At 41.8% G+C, this 26,605-nt stretch overlaps 1 protein-coding gene across 1 annotated transcript in view; it reads left to right on the forward strand.

Moving 5' to 3' along the window:
- Window positions 1-26,605, forward strand: part of Slip1 (SLo interacting protein 1) — a 480,758-nt gene that overhangs the window by 404,462 nt on the left and 49,691 nt on the right. Inside the window, exons 4-6 of the mRNA XM_053800206.2 lie at window positions 6,861-7,106; window positions 9,371-9,469; window positions 13,283-13,383. Of these exons, the coding sequence (XP_053656181.2) occupies window positions 6,861-7,106; window positions 9,371-9,469; window positions 13,283-13,383 (446 nt within the window). The remainder of the gene's footprint in view (window positions 1-6,860; window positions 7,107-9,370; window positions 9,470-13,282; window positions 13,384-26,605) is intronic.

Genomic DNA, 26,605 nt, shown 5'->3' on the forward strand with positions numbered 1-26,605 from the left:
ATGTGCAACTTCTTGGGATCTTAATACTTGGGAATTCTTCGCTTGCCTAATTCTTGGGCACGACCTACTTCCACATTGAACAAATGTGACACTACCTATGACTGCTACACCTCTCCTGCCATACGGTTTATAAGCTGCTTCTCCGCTCATCTGCCGTATTCTACTCAAGATTGATGGACTGAACACATCGACTCAAGGTTGAGGGACTGATTACCTCATTCTCCTCCTGTTCTTCAAGTTTCTCCTATGTATGGACTGATGAAGCCACTGTGTGGCGAAACGTTTCCTCAATAAAGATTCCCAAGAGTTGCACATGTGTCTAATTTATCATCATGAGTATAGAGCTGCCGAATATAGGCCAGTAGGCTTTCTGCAGTGTTCTTCCATTCTTGATGATCGTATATTATGTGCATTGCAGTAGCTACAGTGCTTAAGCCATAGTGGCTCATGCAAAAACATCACGAAATTATATCTAGGAGGGTTCTTACACAGTGATAACCCTTGAAAGCCATGCAGTGTGGCTTTTTTTCCGTTGAGTGGGTTTCTCAAGAATGCAGCCCACGACGGTCAACTGACTGCCAGAAATATGTTTACGGGAACAGCAGGTGCAAGGAAACGTTTTAATATATTTTATCTCGCCTGTGGATCAAACCCAGGTACTTTGGGTTGTGAGCCACCCACTGGAAACTGGTACAGAACATATTGCTCACATCGTCGCTAGAGATGTTCACTAGTAACTCTAGCCAGGGTTTACTAGGCACATAAACTTGGGTTTTATGAGGGGAGTAATCCATAGACATGGTTGAAGGGGCTAGAGGTGAGTTAGTGAGGGTGTGTTATGGTTCAGGCAGGGAGAGGAGTTTTGAGAAGCTGTGTCAGATCTGACTCGTGTAGACCAGAGGATGCTGCTTAACCAGGCACGGGTCATTATTTAGCCAGGACCAGTGTCAGGAGACGCTAATACTGTTTCCTGACGAACACAGCACCACCACCAAGACCAGTGTCAGGAGACACTAATACTGTTTCCTGACGAACACACGACCACCACCAAGACCAGTGTCAGGAGACACTAATACTGTTTCCTGACGAACACAGCACCACCACCAAGACCAGTGTCAGGAGACGCTAATACTGTTTCCTGACGAACACACCACCACCACCAAGACCAGTGTCAGGAGACACTAATACTGTTTCCTGACGAACACACCACCACCACCAAGACCAGTGTCAGGAGACACTAATACTGTTTCCTGACGAACACAGCACCACCACCAAGACCAGTGTCAGGAGACACTAATACTGTTTCCTGACGAACACAGCACCACCACCAAGACCAGTGTCAGGAGACGCTAATACTGTTTCCTGACGAACACAGCACCACCACCAAGACCAGTGTCAGGAGACGCTAATACTGTTTCCTGACGAACACAGCACCACCACCAAGACCAGTGTCAGGAGACACTAATACTGTTTCCTGACGAACACAGCACCACCACCAAGACCAGTGTCAGGAGACGCTAATACTGTTTCCTGACGAACACACCACCACCACCAAGACCAGTGTCAGGAGACACTAATACTGTTTCCTGACGAACACACCACCACCACCAAGACCAGTGTCAGGAGACACTAATACTGTTTCCTGACGAACACAGCACCACCACCAAGACCAGCGTCAGGAGACACTAATACTGTTTCCTGACGAACACACGACCACCACCAAGACCAGTGTCAGGAGACACTAATACTGTTTCCTGACGAACACACCACCACCACCAAGACCAGTGTCAGGAGACGCTAATACTGTTTCCTGACGAACACACCACCACCACCAAGACCAGTGTCAGGAGACACTAATACTGTTTCCTGACGAACACAGCACCACCACCAAGACCAGTGTCAGGAGACACTAATACTGTTTCCTGACGAACACACCACCACCACCAAGACCAGTGTCAGGAGACGCTAATACTGTTTCCTGACGAACACAGCACCACCACCAAGACCAGTGTCAGGAGACACTAATACTGTTTCCTGACGAACACACCACCACCACCAAGACCAGTGTCAGGAGACACTAATACTGTTTCCTGACGAACACACCACCACCACCAAGACCCGTGTCAGGAGAGATTACTCCTGTTTCCTGACGAACAAAACACTACGCATATCAATCAAGTTATTTTCCAGGAAACAGTTGAAAATTAAAATTGTGAAAAAACATAGAAATAAACTTGAAAAAGATAAAATTTTGTCAACATAGAGCTCTTCAACATTCCAGTCAGCTCTTTTAGACAGCTCCTCCATACAGCTCCTCCATACAGCTCCTCCATACAGCTCCTCCATACAGCTCCACCATACAGCTCCTCCATACAGCTCCACCATACAGCTCCTCCATACAGCTCCACCATACAGCTCCTCCATACAGCTCCACCATACAGCTCCTCCATACAGCTCCACCATACAGCTCCACCATACAGCTCCTCCATACAGCTCCACCATACAGCTCCTCCATACAGCTCCACCATACAGCTCCTCCATACAGCTCCACCATACAGCTCCTCCATACAGCTCCACCATACAGCTCCTCCATACAGCTCCTCCATACAGCTCCACCATACAGCTCCTCCATACAGCTCCTCCATACAGCTCCACCATACAGCTCCTCCATACAGCTCCTCCATACAGCTCCTCCATACAGCTCTTCCATACAGCTCCTCCATACAGCTCCACCATACAGCTCCTCCATACAGCTCCTCCATACAGCTCCTCCATACAGCTCCTCCATACAGCTCCTCCATACAGCTCCACCATACAGCTCCTCCATACAGCTCCTCCATACAGCTCCTCCATACAGCTCCTCCATACAGCTCCTCCATACAGCTCCTCCATACAGCTCCTCCATACAGCTCCTCCACACAGCTCCTCCATACAGCTCCACCATACAGCTCCTCCATACAGCTCCACCATACAGCTCCTCCATACAGCTCCACCATACAGCTCCTCCATACAGCTCCTCCATACAGCTCCACCATACAGCTCCTCCATACAGCTCCACCATACAGCTCCTCCATACAGCTCCTCCATACAGCTCCACCATACAGCTCCTCCATACAGCTCCTCCATACAGCTCCACCATACAGCTCCTCCATACAGCTCCTCCATACAGCTCCACCATACAGCTCCTCCATACAGCTCCTCCATACAGCTCCTCCATACAGCTCCACCATACAGCTCCTCCATACAGCTCCTCCATACAGCTCCACCATACAGCTCCACCATACAGCTCCTCCATACAGCTCCTCCATACAGCTCCTCCATACAGCTCCACCATACAGCTCCTCCATACAGCTCCTCCATACAGCTCCTCCATACAGCTCCACCATACAGCTCCTCCATACAGCTCCTCCATACAGCTCCACCATACAGCTCCACCATACAGCTCCTCCATACAGCTCCACCATACAGCTCCTCCATACAGCTCCACCATACAGCTCCACCATACAGCTCCTCCATACAGCTCCACCATACAGCTCCTCCATACAGCTCCACCATACAGCTCCTCCATACAGTGACTGTAAATACGATTGAATATCGCTTTTGGAAACTCCTTCACAGTACTTGTTATTAAATTTTATTTGCGTCTTTTCATCTCATTTATAAAAAAGTCACATTGTCAGTAGTGTTACTGTGTACTTGTGTAGTATACTTAGATAAACCCAGCAACTTTGTAGATAGATAAACCCAACTACAACATTTAAAGGACCCAATGGAAATAAATGTGACTTGTTTGGGTTATCCCAGGTTCTCTACACATATAAGAAGAACATAAGAACATAAGAACGAAGGAACACTGCAGAAGGCCTACTGGCCCATGCGAGGCAGGTCCAAGTCTCCTACCGGCTTAAGCCAATGCACCCAACCTAGTCAGGTCAGGTCACATTGACTTAAGGGAGGAACACGGCAACCGACCTGGTAGCACAAGCTATCAGGTCTAACTCACACCCACCCACATCCACTCATGTATTTATCCAACCTATTTTTAAAGCTACACAACGTTCTGGCCTCTATAACGGTACTTGGGAGTTTGTTCCACTCATCCACAACTCTATTACCAAACCAGTACTTTCCTATATCCTTCCTGAATCTGAATTTTTCCAACTTAAAACCATTGCTGCGAGTCCTGTCTAGGCTAGATATTTTCAGCACACTATTTACATCCCCTTTATTTATTCCTGTCTTCCATTTATACACCTCAATCATATCCCCCCTAATTCTACGTCTTTCTAGAGAGTGCAGATTCAGGGCCCTTAGTCTATCCTCATAGGGAAGGTTTCTGATACATGGGATCAACTTTGTCATCCTCCTTTGTACATTTTCCAGAGAATTTATATCCATTCTGTAATAAGGTGACCAAAACTGTGCAGCATAATCTAAATGAGGCCTAACCAAGGATGTATAGAGTTGAAGAACAACCTGAGGACTCCTATTATTTATGCTTCTTGATATGAAGCCAAGGATTCTATTAGCTTTATTGCGAACACTTATGCACTGTTGTCTTGGTTTCAGATTACTGCTAACCAGAACTCCTAAATCTTTTTCGCAATCCGTAATATTAAGATCTACATTATTTAGTTTATATGTGGCATGGTTATTGTCCTGTCCAACATTTAGAACTTTGCATTTGTCTATATTAAACTGCATCTGCCACTTCTCCGACCACTGCATCAGTCTATTCAAATCTTCCTGGAGTGCTCGAATGTCCTCGTCAGAATGAATTCGACGGCCTATTTTGGTGTCATCGGCAAACTTGCCGATGTCGCTCTTTATGTATGATAATCTATGTAACTGTATTTGTGTATACCTGAGTAAACCTACTGTATACCATGTATATGTACTTGTAGTAAGTATATTATTATTATTATTATTATGGGTAGGCTCCCTTACTAGTTATAACGTCACAAGATCCTCATATGTAAGGTGTAGGCCAGAACTCCCGCTCTGTCAATCCCAGTCCACTCAGTAGGCAGGTTTTTTTTTTTTTGAAAGTTAAGACACATGTGCAACATCTGGATATCTTTATTGTAGACGTTTCGCCATCCAGTGACTTTATCAATACAGATTCTAGGACATAATAGAAGACAGTAGAACTATATACAAAAGATGAGGTAATCAGTGCCTCAGTCTTGGAGTTAGTGTTCACAGCATCGTGGTGGAGGAGAATCTGGAGCAAAGGCAAGAAGACTGGCACTTACATAGGCGTCAGTGGATAGGGACGTGTAGCAGACGAGGGCATAGTCACTGGTAGGCGGGATTCCCCAGAGAAGTAGGTCCTACCCAAAGCGATGGGTTAGTTGTAGCAGCCGTGAAGAAGGTCTTGTAGATGTCCTCTGAACCAAGATTCCATGATGTTGGTTTTTTTTTTTTAATTATAAACCTCCAAGACATCCAACATGTGTATTTCTTATCCCGATGTTTCCTCGCGAACCCCCCTCGACATTATGTGGATGATTATTATAGGTAAAAGAACACAAGTGCAACTAATGTGATATTTTATTGTGGCAACGTTTCGCTCTCCAGGAGCTTTATCAAGCCATTACAAACAACACAGACGATATATATAGGTATTAATTCACTCTTCACTTGGGCCATATACATAAAATCTGTTCTTTCCTTCCCCCGATGTTATAATGTTTATCATCAGAGGTTTAAAAGCTCTCTGGGGTATTCTCTTTGATCACAGTAATGGTATCTGCATGTATCTCCTGGCTTATAGAGGTCAAAGTTGCTTTCAAGACGACACTGTGTTTGTTGATTTTCTGCTTGGGCAAGTTTGTCCTCAGGTTCCATATTTTATGGTAATTGTTGAAGCATTTTTTGTTCAACTCGGCATTTTCCACCTGGGTAGAAATTCCTGTGTGCAACACTGGTACTGTTAGGTAAAATGAGTCACGTGCAACTGATGTGACATTGTGGCAACGTTCGCTCCCCAGGAACGGCTTGACAAAGCCCAGTGGCTTTGAGACTCTCTGACCGCGGGTTCAAACCCCACCCGTGGTATAGTTTGACAAAGCTCCTGGAGAGCGATGCGTTGCACCAATAAAATGTCATAGTTGTATGTGTGTCCTTTTAGCTAACTTGTCGATAATTCAGTACTAGTATTCCTGAAGATTGAGACACTTATGCAACATATGAGAATCTTTATTAATGAAACGTTTCGCCACACAGTGGCTTCATCAGTCCAATACAAAGCAGGGAGGGGTGAGAAGAGGAAGAGTTTGAGGTAATCAGTCCCTCAGCCTGGAACTGGGTTTAGCGCTCCCCCTTCATAATAATAATAATAATAATAATAATAATAATCAGCTTGGAACTTACTCCCACATACGTGCTACTCACTCTCACGCCTCTACAACTTACCTTTTTTTTTTAATCAATGCATTTTAATGCATCTTTGAGCCTACTTCCGCATCTAACTCCCGCGCCCTATTTTATTTATTTATGTCTTTGCAAATAGTACATTGAGATTATGTATTTACAATAATGGGTTGCAATGCAAAGAGAGCCTCTATTATGCCTAGGCATTATGAACCTGCCTAGTATGGGCCAGTAGGCCTGCAGTAGTGCTCCTTCCTTTTTAATTGGGTGGAACTTGGGCCTTCCAAGTTTAGGCTCCTCAAGGGAGGGGTGCACAAGGAAGAGTGTCAGGGGAGGTTCCTTTATACTGATGAACGGCTCTTGTTCTAGGGATTTAGATCTGTGCTCCATTTCCCCCAATGCATTCCACCCCCCTCCTCCTCCACAGGCGCTGTATAATCCCTACGCTTTTAGCGCCCCCCATAATAATAATCTTCCTTGTGCAGGAGATCATCTTGGAACGTGCGTCATCTGAGGAGAAGCTGGGCTTGACACTCTACTACAGTAATGCTCCTGCACCGCCGCCCACACACATGCCAGAGCAGGACGAGGGCGTGGGCGTGGCAGAAGACGAGGGACTCAGTGGAGACGACTACAAGGGCGTTGTCACGGAAGTCCTGATATCTCAGATTGAACATGGCACCGTGGCCGCTAAAGATGGTAGACTGAGGATTGGAGACCAGATCTTACAGGTGAGTGAGAGGAATTTGTAACTGGAGTGGTGAGTAAAACACCCACAGAGTGGAGTAAACGATACTTATTACAGCGTCTTAAATAAAGTTTCCAAATGCTGCTTTGTGTTATCAAAATTAATGAATTCAGAGACAACTCACTCAGAAATGTTCAAGAAATGGCGAAGGATTTTGTCCACAGTGGTATATTACCATTCTGGAAAAAATACCCAGACTTTACCCAATGTCAACAATGCATTTCCACTTAAACTTGTGTGAGAGAGAGAGAGAGAGAGTGTGTGTGTGTGTGAGTGAGTGAGTGAGTGAGTGAGACTCCGTTAATGTCTGCATAAATAACTCACTACGATTGTAACTAGATACTATAGAAACATATAAATAGTTCATTACCACTGTAACCTGTTCACCTATCAAAACTTTGTGGCCCAGTCCCTGGACCCATTATGTACCTCTGTAATGTTGAGGTACAGTCCCTGGACCCATTATGTACCTCTGTAATGTTGAGGTACAGTCCCTGGACCCATTATGTACCTCTGTAATGTTGAGGTATAGTCCCTGGACCCATTATGTACCTCTGTAATGTTGAGGTACAGTCCCTGGACCCATTATGTACCTCTGTAATGTTGAGGTACAGTCCCTGGACTGTTGTGTAATAAAGATATTAAATTATCAAAACTTTGTGGATTATCCTAGGTAATCTACACAGCATAATTTATGTATTTGTGTACCTGTACCTGAATAAACTTAATAATTTGTCATCCACTAACCATCCTGTTAGTACAAAACTAAAGTTTTTTTTTTTTATTGGCAAGATTGCTGACCATTTCTTACTGTCTCATGAGCATGTAAGATGATAGTTGAATCTTAGACTCTACTTACATTTACTTAGCACATACTGTACCCATAATTTTTAATATTTCATAATCCTGTAAGTGAATAAATTTATTTAGGTACAGGTCCACATAACTACAATTATTATACAGAGTAGAAATATAAACACAAATGCAGTATAATTAAACACAAATGCAGTATAATGTGATCCTTTATTGACTACGTTTCGCCCACACAGTGGGCTTTTTCAAGTCACAAACAGAACTGTTTGTGACTTGAAAAAGCCCACTGTGTGGGCGAAACGTAGTCAATAAAGGATCACATTATACTGCATTTGTGTTTATATTTCCATTGTGTCGGTATTTTATGCCATTTATTTCCATTATACAGAGTAATGTGTAAATTACCTAGATTAACCCGAAAAAGTCAAAGTGACTTACACTGGTACCTCGAGTTTCAAACAGCTCGCAACTCTAACAGTTATGTAAGTGTATTTTTGTAAGTGTATTTTTAAGGGTCTGAAATAGACCAATCTAATTTACATAATTCCTTACGGGAACAAATTCGTTCAGTAACGGCACTCGAATGGCCTTCTGGAATGAATTAAGTTCGTAACTTGAGGTACCACTGTATTTTCATTGGGGTCCTCTAATATTTCCTTTCTAATCTAGGAGATCTGGTCTGAGACTTGGCCTTAGGGAAGATAATTTACAAAACCACTAACAAAAAACCTTTATAAACAACAGTGTTTGCCTATTCTACAGTGGTTTTGTCAAGTGGGTGAAACATCGGTAATAAAAATATCAAAATATTGTCAGGTTTGATTAGTTTTTAAGGCACTGGGCAGGGTCAGTATTAATTTGGACTGTGTTGTGCTAGCACCAACAGCCTTCCTGAACAAGCCTTGGTGATCAGTTCCTTAGCCAAAGGGGCTGACCACTTTCTGTCATGGCTGAGAGACTGATCACCTTAAAACAACGTCTTCTGTTTTATAATAACTTGTATTCAACTGAAAAAGCCTGCTGTACAGGCAGAACATTTCAACAATAAAGACACCCAAGTGTTGCACACGCATCTTAGCAACTTGTAGGTGTTGCATACCATTTATAACATGCAAGTTTTTGGTGTCATAGTTATTACAAGGTCCTGAGTAATGAATGGGAGGATGGCAAGGTGAAGACTTGCTGTATCAAAGAAGTTCTGTAGCAGACTGCTGCCTCATAGTGATATTTCAAGTTACTGTTTTATCCTTGAGAAGCAGTGGGCCCTACAGATGAGCAACAAGATGGAGACAGAAGGGAGGTTTGGCCCTCCTTCCACAAGAATCAGCACTGTAAGTTTCTTCTTCAGACTGAACTTTATTATCTCCCATTCCCCAGGCACTGTATAAGTACTTCAGTATGATCTACTGTATCTAATATATTAAACTGTTGCAGATCAATGGTGTCGAACTGACCACTCGGGCACAAACAGAAGAGCTCTTTGCCAGCTGTGGGACCAGAGTTATCCTGCTTGTATCAAGAACTCAGTACTATGTGAGTTATATTACATTCATTTTATTCTTTCTTTCAACACACCGGCAGTATCCCACCGAGGCGGGGTGGCCCGCCGAGGCGGGGTGGCCCACCGAGGCAGGGTGGCCCACCGAGGCAGGGTGGCCCACCAAGGCAGGGTGGCCCACCGAGGCGGGGTGGCCCACCGAGGCGGGGTGGCCCACCGAGGCAGGGTGGCCCACCAAGGCAGGGTGGCCCTATAGTAATTAGTATGAGTGCTTAAAATAAAAAAAATGAATTAAGGCTGTAATCTCTCAACCAGCACAAAAAAGAAAAATGAAGCTTTCCTGGCATATCTAAGTGGTATTAATTTCTTTTATATATTTTTCGTGCCTTGATATTGTCTACTTTTACAGCCTCTCATTAAAGACTTTTACAAATGTAATATAATTTTTTCCTGCAGTAAATGAGGTACATAAATGTGATTTTTTAAAAAGTGTTATAATTCAGTTAGGTCAGTATAATTCAAAGTACATAGAATATACAGCATTTCAGACTAAATTCCCATTTTATATTGAGAGAAAACTCACATATTGACAATGAAACACATAAAAAGGCTTTTTTCAACACGTAGGTCATCACCCACCGAGGCACGGTAACCCAAAAAGAAAATACTTTCATCAACATTCAACACTTTCTCCTCACTCATACATAATTACTCCCTTTGCAGAGGCACTCAGATACGACAGTTTAGAAGTCTCTCCAAACTGTCAATATTCCAGGCCCCACTTCTAAAGTGCAGGCATTGTACTTCTCATTTCCAGGACTCAAGTCTGGCTAGATCTGTAGTAATCGGTTTCCCTGAATCCCTTCACTAAATATTACCCTGCTCACACTCCAACAGCTCGTCAAGTCCCAAAAACCATTCGTCTCCATTTACTCCTGTCTAACACACACACACACACGCTTGCTGGAAGGCCAAGCCCCTCACCCACAAAACCTCCTTTACCTCCTCCCTCCAACCTTTTCGAGGATGACCCCTATCTCTTCTTCCTTCAACTACAGATTTATGCGCTCTCCAAGTCATTCTACTGTGACCCATTCTCTCTAAATAACTAAACCACCTCAACAGCCCCTCTTCAGCCCTCTGACTAATACTTTTAGTAACTCCACACCTCCTCCTAATCTCCACACTCCGAATTCTCTGCTTAATATTTACACCACACATTGCCCTTAGACAGGACATCTCCACTGCCTCCAGCTGCCTCCTCACTGCAGCATTTACAACCCAAGCTTCACACCCATAAAAGAGCGTTGGTACCAGTATACTTTCATACATTCCTGTCTTTGCCTTCATAGATAACATCTTTTGTCTCCACATATACTTCAATACACTACTCACTTTTTTTCCTTCATCAATTCTGTGGTTAACCTCATCCTTCATAAACCCATCTGCTGACAAGTCAACTCCCAAATATCTGAAGACATTCATTTCTTCCATACTCCCTCTCACCAATGTGGTATCCAATTTCTGATGTTGCACAAGTGTCTTAACTTTCATCTTGTCGGTATTGTATACCTGTCTTGCACAAATCATTTGATACCCTCATCACCTTACTCTCATCTATGTTCACTTTCAACTTTCTACCTTTACACACATTCCCAAACTCGTCCACTAACCTTTGAAACTTTTCTTTAGAATATGCCTAATATATATGTATATACAGTAGGGCCCCACTTATACGGCGGGTTAGGTTCCAGGCTACCGCCGTAAAGCGGAAATCGCCGTAAAGTGGAACACCCTTTTTTTCCACTTATAAATGCATACAAACACTAGATAACAAGTTTACACTAACATATATTAAGTTAGCAATAGAACCAGGCATCAAAAAACAATAAAAAGGTACAATACACACATAGTGCACTCATTACTTACCTTAAAATATTTATAGTCTTAATCTAGGGTGAGACAAGTAGTATTTATTGTAAGAAATCAAGTGTGGTATGTATTGTAATAGGCAGGCTATTTCACCAGGCCACCCCACCCACACATACTATTCTATGATATTTAAGCATCCCAGAGCGATAAAATGTATATACAGTTCACTCATTACTTACCTTAAAATATTTGTAGTCTTAATGTAGGGTCAGGAGTAAGTAAATGAGATAAAACGAATAAATGAGAGAGAGAAAGAATGAATACATGAGAGGTGACAGGCCAGGCACAGAGTAAACAAAACAATGAGACTCCGTGACTATTGTTATTATTACCACTTGTGGAAGTCTCTGCTACCACAGATCACATTTATGTTTATTTATTCTACTGTGGGGTGTATTTATCTTATTTATATGTTATGCATCGTGTTTATTATATAATTTTGAAAAAAATATCATGGATGGATTAATGAAAATGTGTATATTAACGTAATATACGACATTTAAATGACTTGATGTGTGTAAGTTTATTTAGGTACAGGTATACATAAGTATAATTATCAGAGTATATATAAAATATGAAATAACTTTTAAAAACATTTGAAATTTTGGAGTTTCCAGACAAAATGGAGAGACTTAGTGCTTACTGAGCTCATGGAGAATGTAAACAAACAGGGTGGGGCACGGTGACCGTATTAGAAAGTCAGGTGGGGGGAGCCGTATAGTGAGTTTTGGTCATAATTTGAAATGTCCGTATTAGCGGAACGCCGTAAAGCGGAACGCCGTAAAGCGGGGCCCTCCTGTATAAGGGCTTGGATATCCAACAGGCATGTGTGAGGGAGTGAGTGAAGACATATGGGTTTTGGAACTTGATGAGCTGTTAGAGTGTGAGCAAGATAACATTTTGTGAAGGGATTCAGGGAAACTGGTTAGCCAGACTTGAGTCCTGGAGGTGGAAAGTACAGTGCCCACACCCTGAAGAAGGGGTAGAGATATCTGCAGTTTTGAGGGGCATCTGAGCTGTAGTAATGGCATACCACTGGTATGACAGTGATAGAGTGAATGACAGTGAAAGTCTCTTCATTTGGGTCACACTACCTCAGTAAGAGAAGGCTGGTGTGTTACAAAAAATATATACATATATAGTCTCATGATGGTAGGATTGCTGGTGTCTTTTTCTGTCTCATAAACATGCAAGATTTCAGGTACATCTTGCTACTTCTACTTACACTTAGGTCACACTACACATACATGTACAAGCATATATATACACACACCCCTCTGGGTTTTCTAATATTTTCTTTATAGTTCTTGTTTTTGTTTATTTCCTCTTATCTCCATGGGGAAGTGGAACAGAATTCTTCCTCCGTAATCCATGCATGTTGTAAGAGACAACTAAAATGCTGGGAGCAAGGGGCTAGTAACCCCTTCTCATGTATAAATTACTAAATTTAAAAAGAGAAACTTTCGTTTTTCCTTTTGGGCCACCCCGCCTCGGTGGGATACGGCCAATTTGTTAAAAAAAAAAAGGATATAGTCTCATGATTTTGGATTGACCTATGCATTTCCAACCTGTAAAGTGCCTAGATAATTGTAAGGTTTGTTTAATTACACTATACAGTAAAGACACCTTAATGACTAAGAGACATGGAACTCCTAGGTATCTTCATTATGAAGTTGTTTCACTAACTAGTAGACTAAACACCTCCCAAGGCAGGGAGACTGATTACCTCATCTTCTGCAAGACTAAGGGATTCATTACCTTATCTTCTACTGTCTCCAGTGTATAAGTTTTGCATTGAACTGAAAAAGTCACTGGTTGGCAGAACGTTTTCATGATGAAGATTCCTATGTGTTGCACATGTTTCTTATTCATATATGTATAACACTGATTGTTAACCAATGCATGATATGTTTCAGGACGAGGATGACCTAGTCGAGGGGGAGGTGCTGGAGGACGTAGTGGAAGAGGATGAAGAGGTAGAACTTCTTGATGCAAATTCAGAGTTCCATACAAGCAGGTTGGTGCAAGAACCTAATATCAGGATTAATCTTGATCAGCATATACCATGGCAGTAGATTATTGATATATCCATGGGGAAGTGCATAACCCATATGGATCATACAACACACAAAGTATGGGAGGTAATTAGGGTTGATCTAAGAAACTAGTGAATGAACTATTTACAATGTTGATGAACTGAGTTAAAAATGCAGTTTACCAAGTGCATTTTGTCAATTATTTAAAAGTGCTATATTGAGATAAATTACAGTGGACCCCCGGTTAACGATATTTTTTCACTCCAGAAGTATGTTCAGGTGCCAGTACTGACCGAATTTGTTCCCATAAGAAATATTGTGAAGTAGATTAGTCCATTTCAGACCCCCAAACATACACGTACAAACGCACTTACATAAATACACTTACATAATTGGTCGCATTCGGAGGTAATCATTATGCGGGGGTCCACTGTATATTAAAAGTTTACTGTTTTATGATACAGAAATATATAACTACACAATTTTATATTTGAGTATATTTAACTTAATGAATAAATTTTAATATATCAAGGTTAATGAATGTTTTATACAGCATATGAAGTGATAGTACAGTACTATTAATAATTTTTTACTGCAGTATTTTGTGTTACACATAAAGTACATTTTAATATAGTTGAATACCAAAATATGTAAATTTAGGCTCGTAGAGGTCCTTGCAAATGCAGAATTCCTGATTGTTGCACAGTACCACTAGATTTTGTGACTTCAGTCTACATAATAATTTTTATCTTCAGCTCTGGGGCTCATTTTGTATTTTTGAGGCTGTATCTTGTAGATACAGTAAGGCCCCAACTTATACGGCAGGTTAGGGTCCAGGCTACCGCTTATCAACCTGGATGAGGACCAACAAACTTACTCTAAACATTGGCAAAACCTACTACATTCAGTTTGGTAACAGAGCTACAGATGTGTCTCTTAACATAATGATAAATGGATCACCTATCACAAAACGCACAGAGGGAAAATTCTTAGGAATCCACCTTGATAATAGACTCAAATTTCAAACACATATACAACAAATTTCCCAAAAAATTTCCAAGACCGTAGGCATACTATCGAAGATACGGTACTATGTTCCACAGTCAGCCCTCCTGGCCCTCTATCACTCACTTATTTACCCCTATCTCACCTATGGAATTTGTGCATGGGGCTCAACAACAATAAACCATCTCAGACCACTAATCACCCAACAAAAGGCTGCAGTCAGAATGATAACAAATTCCCACTACAGACAGCACACTCCACCAGTATTCAAAACTCTAAACCTACTCACAATACACAACATCCATACTTATTACTGCACCTACTACATACATAGAACACTTAACTCTGACATAAACCCTCCCCTCAAACATCTCCTTACCAACCTCAACAGAACACATGACCATAACACAAGGCACAGATCACTCTTTGATGTTCCTCGTGTCCATCTCACGCTGTGCAAAAACTCAATGCACATAAAAGGCCCTAAAATCTGGAATTCATTACCTGTGAATATAAAAGAAACACTGTCTGTTTATAAATTCAAGTCTCTTCTCAAAAATCACTTACTCACCCACAACTAAATAAATACTGAATAATTGTATCTCATAAATTTTATCTCATACATGTATCTCATTATTGTGTCTCATAAATGTCAACCTGTGACCCAATCAAACTTTGTTACTATTTAACTTCATTACCTAACAGAATACTCCATTCTACTGATTACACAGCAACACAGTAAATGACCATATGACCTGTCTTTGTAATACAGTGGTCCCCCGCTTTTCGTAGTTCCCGGCAATCGTAAATTTCACCAATCATAGGGGTATTTTCGTATAAACATGGACTCGCTTTTCATAGGTTGACTTGCGAGTCGTAGTTCGTCCGGGACGCGTACCCACGGCGTGAGCCGGGGGGGCAGCCAGTCTGGCATTGTTTACCAGTGAGCGAAGGTCCCCTCACGTGCTCCAGCGAAATATTTCATAATACGTATTCCATTTATTTTAGTGCTTGCAAGTACTAAATAAGCTACCATGGCTCCAAAGAAAGCTCCTAGTGCCAAGCCTGTGGTAAAGAAGGTGAGAAATACGATTGAATTTAAGAATACCATCATTGAACAATATGAAAGTGGTACAAGTGTGGCCGAACTGTCCAGGAGGTATAAGAAACCCTGTGTTAGGTAAGACACATATGCAACAGTTAGACAACTTTATTCCGAAACGTTTCGCCTACACAGTAGGCTTCTTCAGTCGAATACAGAAAGTAGGCAGGAACAGTAGAGATGTGAAGACGATGTAATCAGTCCATCACCCTTAAAGTCGTAGAATTTGAGGTTGTCAGTCCCTCGGCCTGGAGACGTTCAGTTCCATAGTCAGGAACTGAACTTCTCCAGGCCGAGGGACTGACAACCTCAAATTCTACGACTTTAAGGGTGATGGACTGATTACATCGTCTTCACATCTCTACTGTTCCTGCCTACTTTCTGTATTCGACTGAAGAAGCCTACTGTGTAGGCGAAACGTTTCGGAATAAAGTTGTCTAACTGTTGCATATGTGTCTTACCTAACAACCTGTCGGTATTGTATACCATTTTGATGTTCATAAGAAACCCTACACAACCTTATGTTCCATAGTGGCCAAGAAAAAGGAAATCAAGGATGCTGTTGTTGCAAAGGGGGTAACTATGCTGACAAAAATGAGATCACCAGTACTCGAAGAGGTTGAGAAGTTATTATTGGTGTGGATAAATGAGAAACAATTAGCAGGAGATACTCTTATGACTTAGATTATTTGTGAAAAGGCTAGGCAGTTGCATGAAGATTTGGTAAAGAAATTGCCTGCAAATAGTGGTGATGTGGGTGAATTTAAGGCCAGCAAAGGCTGGTTTGAGAGATTTAAGAACCGTACTGGCATACACAGTGTGGTAAGGCATAGTGAGGCTGCCAGTTCGGCGGCTGAAAAATATGTGCATGAATTCCAGGAGTACATAGAGGCTGAAGGACTGAAACCTGAACAAGTGTTCAATTGTGATGAAACAGGCCTCTTTTGGAAGAAAATGCCAAAGAGGACCTTCATTACACAAGAAGAAAAGGCAGTGCCAGGACACAAGCCTATGAAAGACAGGCTGACGCTAATGTTCTGTGCTAATGCTAGTGGGGATTTCAAAGTGAAGCCATTACTAGTGTACCATTCTGAAAATCCCAGAGTGTTCAGGAAAAACAATGTTATGAAGAGTAAATTGTGTGTGTTTTGGAAATCTAATAATAAGGCATGGGTCACGAGGGAAATTTCGTCGAGTGGTTCAATGAAGTGTTTGGCCCTAGTGTGAAGGAGTATCTCCTGGAAAAGAAATTGGATCTCAAGTGGCTGTTAGTAATGGACAATGCACCTGCTCATCCTCCAAACTTGGATGACCTAATTTTCGAGGAGTTTGGGTTCATCACAGTAAAGTTCTTGCCCCCGAATACCACTCCTCTCCTCCAGCCCATGGACCAGCAGGTCATTGCAAACTTTAAAAAACTCTACACAAAAGCAATGTTTCACAGGTGCTTGACTGTGACCACAGACACTCACTTGACCCTAAGGGAATTTTGGAGAGAACACTTCAGCATCCTCCATTGCATAACCCTTATAGGTATGGCTTGGGAGGGAGTGACTACCAGGACTTTGAACTCTGCCTGGACAAAATTGTGGCCAGATTGTGGCGACAAGAGGGATTTTGAAGGGTTTGGGACTGACCTTGATGAGCGTATGTCTGTTGTAAAATCAATTGTGGCACTGGGGAGTTCCATGGGGTTGGATGTGAGTTTGGAGGATGTGGAAGAATTGGTGGAAGACCACAACGAAGAGCTCACCACTGAGGAGCTGCAAGAGCTTCAGCAGGAAGAGCAACACATCGCAGCTCAGAATCTTGCTGCAGAGGAGGAGGAAGAGAGATGGAAGAAGGTGCCTTCTTCAGAAATTAAAGAGATTTTTACTATGTGGGGTAAGATGGAAAGCTTTATGGAGAAACATCACCCTAACAAGGTTGTTGCAAGCCAGGTTGGCAACATGTACAGTGACAAAGTCTTGGGCCATTTTAGGGAAGTGTTAAAGAGACGCCAGAAACAGAGCTCTCTCCACAGTTATTTTGCGAGACAGGACTCCAGTGACTCTCAAGGTGGTCCTAGTGGCATTAAGAAATAGAGAAGACAAGCAACCCCAGAAAAGCAATTGGTACCTGAGGTGTTGCTGGAAGGGGATTCCCCTTCCAAACTATAAACAATCCACACTCTCTCTCCTCCAGTCTCCCATACACTAAGAAGAATCTCCAATAAAGGTAAGTGTTATGCTGTTAATGTTTCATTCTTTTTTTTTTTTTTTTAACAAGTCGGTCGTCTCCCACCGAGGCAGGGTGACCCAAAAAAGAAAGAAAATCCCCAAAAAGAAAATACTTTCATCATCATTCAACACTTTCACCACACTCACACATTATCACTGCTTTTGCAGAGGTGCCCAGAATACAACAGTTTAGAAGCATATACATATAAAGATACACAACATATCGCTCCAAACTGCCAGTATCCCAAACCACTCCTTTAAAGTGCAGGCATTGTACTTCCCATTTCCAGGACTCAAGTCCGACTATATGAAAATAACTGGTTTCCCTGAATCCCTTCACTAAATATTACCCTGCTCACACTCCAACAGATCGTCAGGTCCCAAGTATCATTCGTCTCCATTCACTCCTATCTAACACGCTCATTCACGCTTGTTTCATTCATCATTTCCAATTTTATTGTTTATGTAATACATGTATATTTCATGTAAAAATTTTTTTTGTTTTAATGCTTCTGGGTGTCAGGAACGGATTAATTGTATTTACATTATTTCTTATGGGGAAAATTGATTCGTAAATCGTAAATTTCGTTTATAGTAACGGCTCCAGGAATGGATTAATTACGAAAAATGAGGGACCACTGTACTCATTTGTACTAAATTGTTATCTGTTTTACAAAAATTTTTGTACCACTGATTATGTTATTGCTTAGTTAATCTTAAGTTAATTTTAAGCCTGCCCATAATGCTCTGCATACAAGGGGCTTTGGCATGCTGCACTTTAAAAATTGTATTCCTTGTACTTCTCTGTATCATGTTCAAATTAATAAATAAATAAATAAAAGTGCTGGAAAACAGAACACCATTTTTTCCACTTATAATGATATAAATGCCAGATAACAAGTTTTCACTAACATATATTAAGTTAGCAATAGAACTAGGCATTAAAAAGCAATAAAAAGTAAAATACATACATTGTACACTCATTACTTTACTTAAAATACAGTGGACCCCCGACTTACGATATTAATTCGTTCCAGAAGGCTGTTCGGGTGCCATTACCGAATGAATTTGCTCCCATAAGGACCATGGGAAAACCTAGGTAGCCACAGCCACTCAAGAGGGAGAGGTTTTTTAGTGCCAGGAAGGAAAAAAAACTGGCAGGAAATGGCAGAAATCGTACACCAAATCCAGTCATTCCTGGAGTGGAACCACAGTCGATGGCCTCCACTCCAAACCAACAGATGCAGATACTAATGCCGGAAAAAAAATCCCCCCCCAGTACCAACAATACCACCAGTCCGATGACTTTCTTCTTTGCAAATATACAGGGTCTAAAGCCAGCAACAAACAACAAAATACCTTTCATCTGTGGACTGCTTGCAGAGACAAATGCAATGTTCGTGGCTTTCACAGAGACCCACATAAAGGATCACTTGGACAACGAAATATGTATCCCAGGTTACAACCTATACAGATGCGACAGAGTGAACAGGCAAAAGGGGGATGGGGGGTTGGCCTGTATATTGCAGAGTCACTTGTTTGCACAGAGCTGCTTAATGCCTCAAATGATGTAGTGGAAGTTTTAGCAGTAAAGATCTAGAACCTAAACCTAGTCATTGTGGTAGTCTACAAGCCTCTGGATGCAACATTCCAGCAATTCCAGGAACAGCTGTTAAAAATTGAAAACTGTCTGGAGAATCTGCCAGCTCCTGCCCCCAACATCTTGCTCCTGGGGGATTTCAACTTAGGACACCTAAAATGGAGAAATATAGCAAATAATGTTGTTGCAGTGATAACACAAGGAGGCAGCTCTGACGAAAACACACAGACACACACACGAGCTTTTAAATCTCTGCACAAAATTCAACTTAAACCAGCAAATAATAGAGTCTACTAGACTGGAGAATACACTAGACCTCATCTTCACTAACAATGATGATCTGATACGAAATGTCACCATATCAAAAACAATATACTCAGATCACAACATAATCGAGGTTGAGACATGCGCGGAGCCCCAGACCGACATAATGAGATTAGTCACGAGGGAGCATTCACCAAATTCAACTTCAATAACAAGAACATAAAGTGGGACCAAGTAAACCAAGTCCTAACCGATATAAGCTGGGAAGATAGACTAAGCAACACAGATCCCAACTTATGCCTAGAACAGATTAACTCGGTGGCACTCGATGTATGCTCAAGGCTTATTCCTTTAAGAGCTGTATAGTCCTTGTGGCTTAGCGCTTCTTTTTTGATTATAATAATAATAATTCCTTTAAGAAAAAGGAGGAGTAGATGTAAAATAGAAAGAGACAGGTGCTCCCTCTCTCTTACAGGCAATGAAAAAGAATAACAGAGTGGCTAAAAGAGGCCAATTTAACTGAAATGCGTAGGGAGTCACTGGTCAGAGAAATAGCAAACATCGAACTTAAGCTAAAGGAATCTTATAGGAGTCAGGAATCGTGGGAAGAACTAAAAGCCATAAATGAAATCGAAAGAAACCCAAAGTATTTCTTTTCCTATGCCAAATCAAAGTCGAGAACAACGTCCATATTGGGCCCCTACTTAAACAAGATGGGTCCTACACAGATGGCAGCAAGGAAATGAGTGAGCTACTCAAGTCCCAATATGACTCAGTTTTCAGCAAGCCGCTAACCAGACAGAGTCGAAGATCAAAATGAATTTTTTATGAGAGAGCCACAGAATTTGGTTAACACAAGCCTATCTGATGTTATCCTGATGCCAAATGACTTCGAACAGGCGATAAATGACATGCCCATGCACTCTGCCCCAGGGCCAGACTCATGGAACTCCATGTTCATCAAGAACTGCAAGAAACCCCTATCATGAGCTTTTACCATCCTATGGAGAGGGAGCATGGACACGGGGGTCGTCCCACAGTTACTAAAAACAACAGACATAGGCCCACTCCACAAAGGGGGCAGTAAAGCAACAGCAAAGAACTACAGACCGATAGCACTAACATCCCATATCATAAAAATCTTTGAAAGGGTCCTAAGAAGCAAGATCGCCACCCATCTAGAAACCCATCAGTTACACAACCCAGGGCAACATGGGTTTAGAGCAGATCGCTCCTGTCTGTCTCATCTATTGGATCACTACGACAAGGTCCTAAATGCACTAGAAGACAAAAAGAATGCAGATGCAATATATACAGACTTTGCAAAAGCCTTCGACAAGTGTGACCATGGTGTAATAGCGCACAAAATGCGTGCTAAAGGAATAACAGGAAAAGTTGGTAGATGGGTCTATAATTTCCTCACACAGAACACAAAGAATAGTAGTCAACAGAGTAAAGTCCGAGGTGGCTACGGTGAAAAGCTCTGTTCCACAAGGCACAGTACTCGCTCCCATCTTGTTTCTCATCCTCATATCTGACATAGACAAGGATGTCAGCCACAGCACCGTGTCTTCCTTTGCAGATGACACCCGAATCTGCATGACAGTGTCTTCCATTGCAGACACTGCAAGGCTCCAGGCGGACATCAACCAAATCTTTCAACAGGCTGCAGAAAACAATATGAAGTTCAACGATGAGAAATTTCAATTAGTACTCCGATATGGTAAACACGATTGAACATTAAAATGGTATAAAATACCGACAGGTTGTTAGGTAAGACACATATGCAACAGTTAGGTATCTTTATTTCGAAACGTTTCGCCTACACAGTAGGCTTCTTCAGTCGAGTACAGAAAAGTTGATACAACTTTTCTGTACTCGACTGAAGAAGCCTACTGTGTAGGCGAAATGTTTCGAAATAAAGATACCTAACTGTTGCATATGTGTCTTACCTAACATGGTAAACACGAGGAAATTAAATCTTCATCAGAGTACAAAACAAATTCCGGCCACAAAATAGAGCGAAAAACCAACGTCAAAGACCTGGGAGTGATCATGTCAGAGGATCTCACCTTCAGGGACCATAACATTGTATCAATCGCAGCTGCTAGAAAAATGACAGGATGGATAATGAGAACTTCCAAACTAGGGATGCCAAGCCTATGATGACACTCTTCAGGTCGCTTGTTCTGTCTAGGCTGGAATATTGCTGCACACTAACAGCACCTTTCAAGGCAGGTGAAATTACTGACCTAGAAAATGTACAGAGAACCTTCACGGCGCGCATAACAGAGATAAAACACCTCAATTACTGGAAGGCTTGAAGTTCCTGAACCTGTATTCCCTGGAACGCAGGCAGGAGAGATACATGATTATATACATCTGGAAAATCCTAGAGGGACTAGTACCGAATTTTCACACGAAAATCACTCACAACGAAAGCATAAGACTTGGCAGACGATGCAGCATCCCCCCCAATGAAAAGTAGGGGTGTCACTAGCACGTTAAGAGACAATACAATAAGTGTCAGGGGCCCGAGACTGTTCAACTGCCTCCCAGCATACATAAGGGGGATTACCAATAGACCCCTGGCAGTCTTCAAGCAGGCACTGGACAGGCACCTAAAGTTGGTACCTGACTAGCCGGGCTGTGGCTCGTACGTTGGTTTGCGTGCAGCCAGCAGTAACAGCCTGGTTGATCAGGCTCTGATCCACCAGGAGGCCTGGTCACAGACCGGGCCGTGGGGGCGTTGACCCCCGGAACTCTCTCCAGGTAAACTCCAAGTAATCAGTAAAATGGGTACCTGGGAGTTAGTCAACTGGTGTGGGTTGCATCCTGGGACAAAACTGACCTAATTTGCCTGAAATGCTCTACATAACAAGCAGCTTTCTATATAGTAGTATGTCATTGATGTCACCTATGACTGTATACCATGTACATATGTACTTGTAGTAAATACTCCCACATCATAACCTCAACAATTGCTTTGAACCTTTTATCCATTGTTGACAAGAATATAATTGAACCATTGTTTTCACAAAAAGCATTTTAGACTATATGAATATATCCTTTGTCTTATACAAATTTAATTCACTTATAATTAATAATCTACTGTTCAACTATGAAATAATTACTATCCTACTGTACATTTATGATGCAATCCTTAGTGTTAAGTAGTCTGTAAGCTAATAATGTTAAGTTGGCCCATAATGCCTAGGCATAATAGAGGCTCTCTTTGCATTGCAACCCACTATTGCAAATATAAAATCTCAATGTACTGTTTGCAAAGACATAAAATAAATAAAAAATAAAATAAATTGTAGGTAGTAGGTTGGTAGAAAGTAGGTAGTAGGTTGGTAGACAGCAACCACCCAGGGAAGTACTACCGTCCTGCCAGATGACTGTGAAACAAAAACCTGTAACTGTTTTGCATGATGGTAGGATTGCTGGTTTCTTTTTCTGTCTCATAAACACGCTAAGATAACAGGGATATCTTGCTACTCCTACTTACACTTTGGTCACACTTCACAGACACGCACATGCATATATATATATGCAGGGTGTGGTAGGTAAGTTTGGGGTGCCAGGTGTAAATGATAATGGGAGCCCTTTGATTGAACTTTGTATAGAAAGGGGTTTAGTTATAGGTAATACATATTTTAAGAAAAAGAGGATAAATAAGTATACACGATATGATGTAGGGCGAAATGACAGTAGTTTGTTGGATTATGTATTGGTAGATAAAAGACTGTTGAGTAGACTTCAGGATGTACATGTTTATAGAGGGGCCACAGATATATCAGATCACTTTCTAGTTGTAGCTACACTGAGAGTAAAAGGTAGATGGGATACAAGGAGAATAGAAGCATCAGGGAAGAGAGAGGTGAAGGTTTATAAACTAAAAGAGGAGGCAGTTAGGGTAAGATATAAACAGCTATTGGAGGATAGATGGGCTAATGAGAGCATAGGCAATGGGGTCGAAGAGGTATGGGGTAGGTTTAAAAATGTAGTGTTAGAGTGTTCAGCAGAAGTTTGTGGTTACAGGAAAGTGGGTGCAGGAGGGAAGAGGAGCGATTGGTGGAATGATGATGTAAAGAGAGTAGTAAGGGAGAAAAAGTTAGCATATGAGAAGTTTTTACAAAGTAGAAGTGATGCAAGGAGGGAAGAGTATATGGAGAAAAAGAGAGAGGTTAAGAGAGTGGTGAAGCAATGTAAAAAGAGAGCAAATGAGAGAGTGGGTGAGATGTTATCAACAAATTTTGTTGAAAATAAGAAAAAGTTTTGGAGTGAGATTAACAAGTTAAGAAAGCCTAGAGAACAAATGGATTTGTCAGTTAAAAATAGGAGAGGAGAGTTATTAAATGGAGAGTTAGAGGTATTGGGAAGATGGAAGGAATATTTTGAGGAATTGTTAAATGTTGATGAAGATAGGGAAGCTGTGATTTCGTGTATAGGGCAAGGAGGAATAACATCTTGTAGGAGTGAGGAAGAGCCAGTTGTGAGTGTGGGGGAAGTTCGTGAGGCAGTAGGTAAAATGAAAGGGGGTAAGGCAGCCGGGATTGATGGGATAAAGATAGAAATGTTAAAAGCAGGTGGGGATATAGTTTTGGAGTGGTTGGTGCAATTGTTTAATAAATGTATGGAAGAGGGTAAGGTACCTAGGGATTGGCAGAGAGCATGCATAGTTCCTTTGTATAAAGGCAAAGGGGATAAAAGAGAGTGCAAAAATTATAGGGGGATAAGTCTGTTGAGTGTACCTGGTAAAGTGTATGGTAGAGTTATAATTGAAAGAATTAAGAGTAAGACGGAGAATAGGATAGCAGATGAACAAGGAGGCTTTAGGAAAGGTAGGGGGTGTGTGGACCAGGTGTTTACAGTGAAACATATAAGTGAACAGTATTTAGATAAGGCTAAAGAGGTCTTTGTGGCATTTATGGATTTGGAAAAGGCGTATGACAGGGTGGATAGGGGGGCAATGTGGCAGATGTTGCAAGTGTATGGTGTAGGAGGTAGGTTACTGAAAGCAGTGAAGAGTTTTTACGAGGATAGTGAGGCTCAAGTTAGAGTATGTAGGAAAGAGGGAAATTTTTTCCCAGTAAAAGTAGGACTTAGACAAGGATGTGTGATGTCACCGTGGTTGTTTAATATATTTATAGATGGGGTTGTAAGAGAAGTAAATGCGAGGGTCTTGGCAAGAGGCGTGGAGTTAAAAGATAAAGAATCACACACAAAGTGGGAGTTGTCACAGCTGCTCTTTGCTGATGACACTGTGCTCTTGGGAGATTCTGAAGAGAAGTTGCAGAGATTGGTGGATGAATTTGGTAGGGTGTGCAAAAGAAGAAAATTAAAGGTGAATACAGGAAAGAGTAAGGTTATGAGGATAACAAAAAGATTAGGTGATGAAAGATTGAATATCAGATTGGAGGGAGAGAGTATGGAGGAGGTGAACGTATTCAGATATTTGGGAGTGGACGTGTCAGCGGATGGGTCTATGAAAGATGAGGTGAATCATAGAATTGATGAGGGAAAAAGAGTGAGTGGTGCACTTAGGAGTCTGTGGAGACAAAGAACTTTGTCCTTGGAGGCAAAGAGGGGAATGTATGAGAGTATAGTTTTACCAACGCTCTTATATGGGTGTGAAGCGTGGGTGATGAATGTTGCAGCGAGGAGAAGGCTGGAGGCAGTGGAGATGTCATGTCTGAGGGCAATGTGTGGTGTGAATATAATGCAGAGAATTCGTAGTTTGGAAGTTAGGAGGAGGTGCGGGATTACCAAAACTGTTGTCCAGAGGGCTGAGGAAGGGTTGTTGAGGTGGTTCGGACATGTAGAGAGAATGGAGCGAAACAGAATGACTTCAAGAGTGTATCAGTCTGTAGTGGAAGGAAGGCGGGGTAGGGGTCGGCCTAGGAAGGGTTGGAGGGAGGGGGTAAAGGAGGTTTTGTGTGCGAGGGGCTTGGACTTCCAGCAGGCATGCTTGAGCGTGTTTGATAGGAGTGAATGGAGACAAATGGTTTTTAATACTTGACGTGCTGTTGGAGTGTGAGCAAAGTAACATTTATGAAGGGATTCAGGGAAACCGGCAGGCCGGACTTGAGTCCTGGAGATGGGAAGTACAGTGCCTGCACTCTGAAGGAGGGGTGTTAATGTTGCAGTTTAAAAACTGTAGTGTAAAGCACCCTTCTGGCAAGACAGTGATGGAGTGAATGATGGTGAAAGTTTTTCTTTTTCGGGCCACCCTGCCTTGGTGGGAATCGGCCGGTGTGATAATAAATAAAAAATAAATCTAGGTTTTTCTCTTTTTTCTAAATAGCTCTTGTTCTTTTTTATTTCTTCTATTGTCCATGGGGAAGTGGAAAAGAATCTTTCCTCCGTAAGCCATGCGTGTCGTATGAGGCGACTAAAATGCCGGGAGCAATGGGCTAGTAACCCCTTCTCCTGTATACAATTACTAAAAAAGAGAAGAAGAAAAACTTTATAAAACTGGGTTGCTTAAATGTGCGTGGATGTAGTGCGGATGACAAGAAACAGATGATTGCTGATGTTATGAATGAAAAGAAGTTGGATGTCCTGGCCCTAAGCGAAACAAAGCTGAAGGGGGTAGGAGAGTTTCAGTGGGGGGAAATAAATGGGATTAAATCTGGAGTATCTGAGAGAGTTAGAGCAAAGGAAGGGGTAGCAGTAATGTTAAATGATCAGTTATGGAAGGAGAAAAGAGAATATGAATGTGTAAATTCAAGAATTATGTGGATTAAAGTAAAGGTTGGATGCGAGAAGTGGGTCATAATAAGCGTGTATGCACCTGGAGAAGAGAGGAATGCAGAGGAGAGAGAGAGATTTTGGGAGATGTTAAGTGAATGTATAGGAGCCTTTGAACCAAGTGAGAGAGTAATTGTGGTAGGGGACTTGAATGCTAAAGTAGGAGAAACTTTTAGAGAGGGTGTGGTAGGTAAGTTTGGGGTGCCAGGTGTAAATGATAATGGGAGCCCTTTGATTGAACTTTGTATAGAAAGGGG

Source organism: Cherax quadricarinatus, chromosome 97 (assembly GCF_038502225.1).
Source record: "Cherax quadricarinatus isolate ZL_2023a chromosome 97, ASM3850222v1, whole genome shotgun sequence".
Classification (NCBI taxonomy): domain Eukaryota; kingdom Metazoa; phylum Arthropoda; class Malacostraca; order Decapoda; family Parastacidae; genus Cherax; species Cherax quadricarinatus.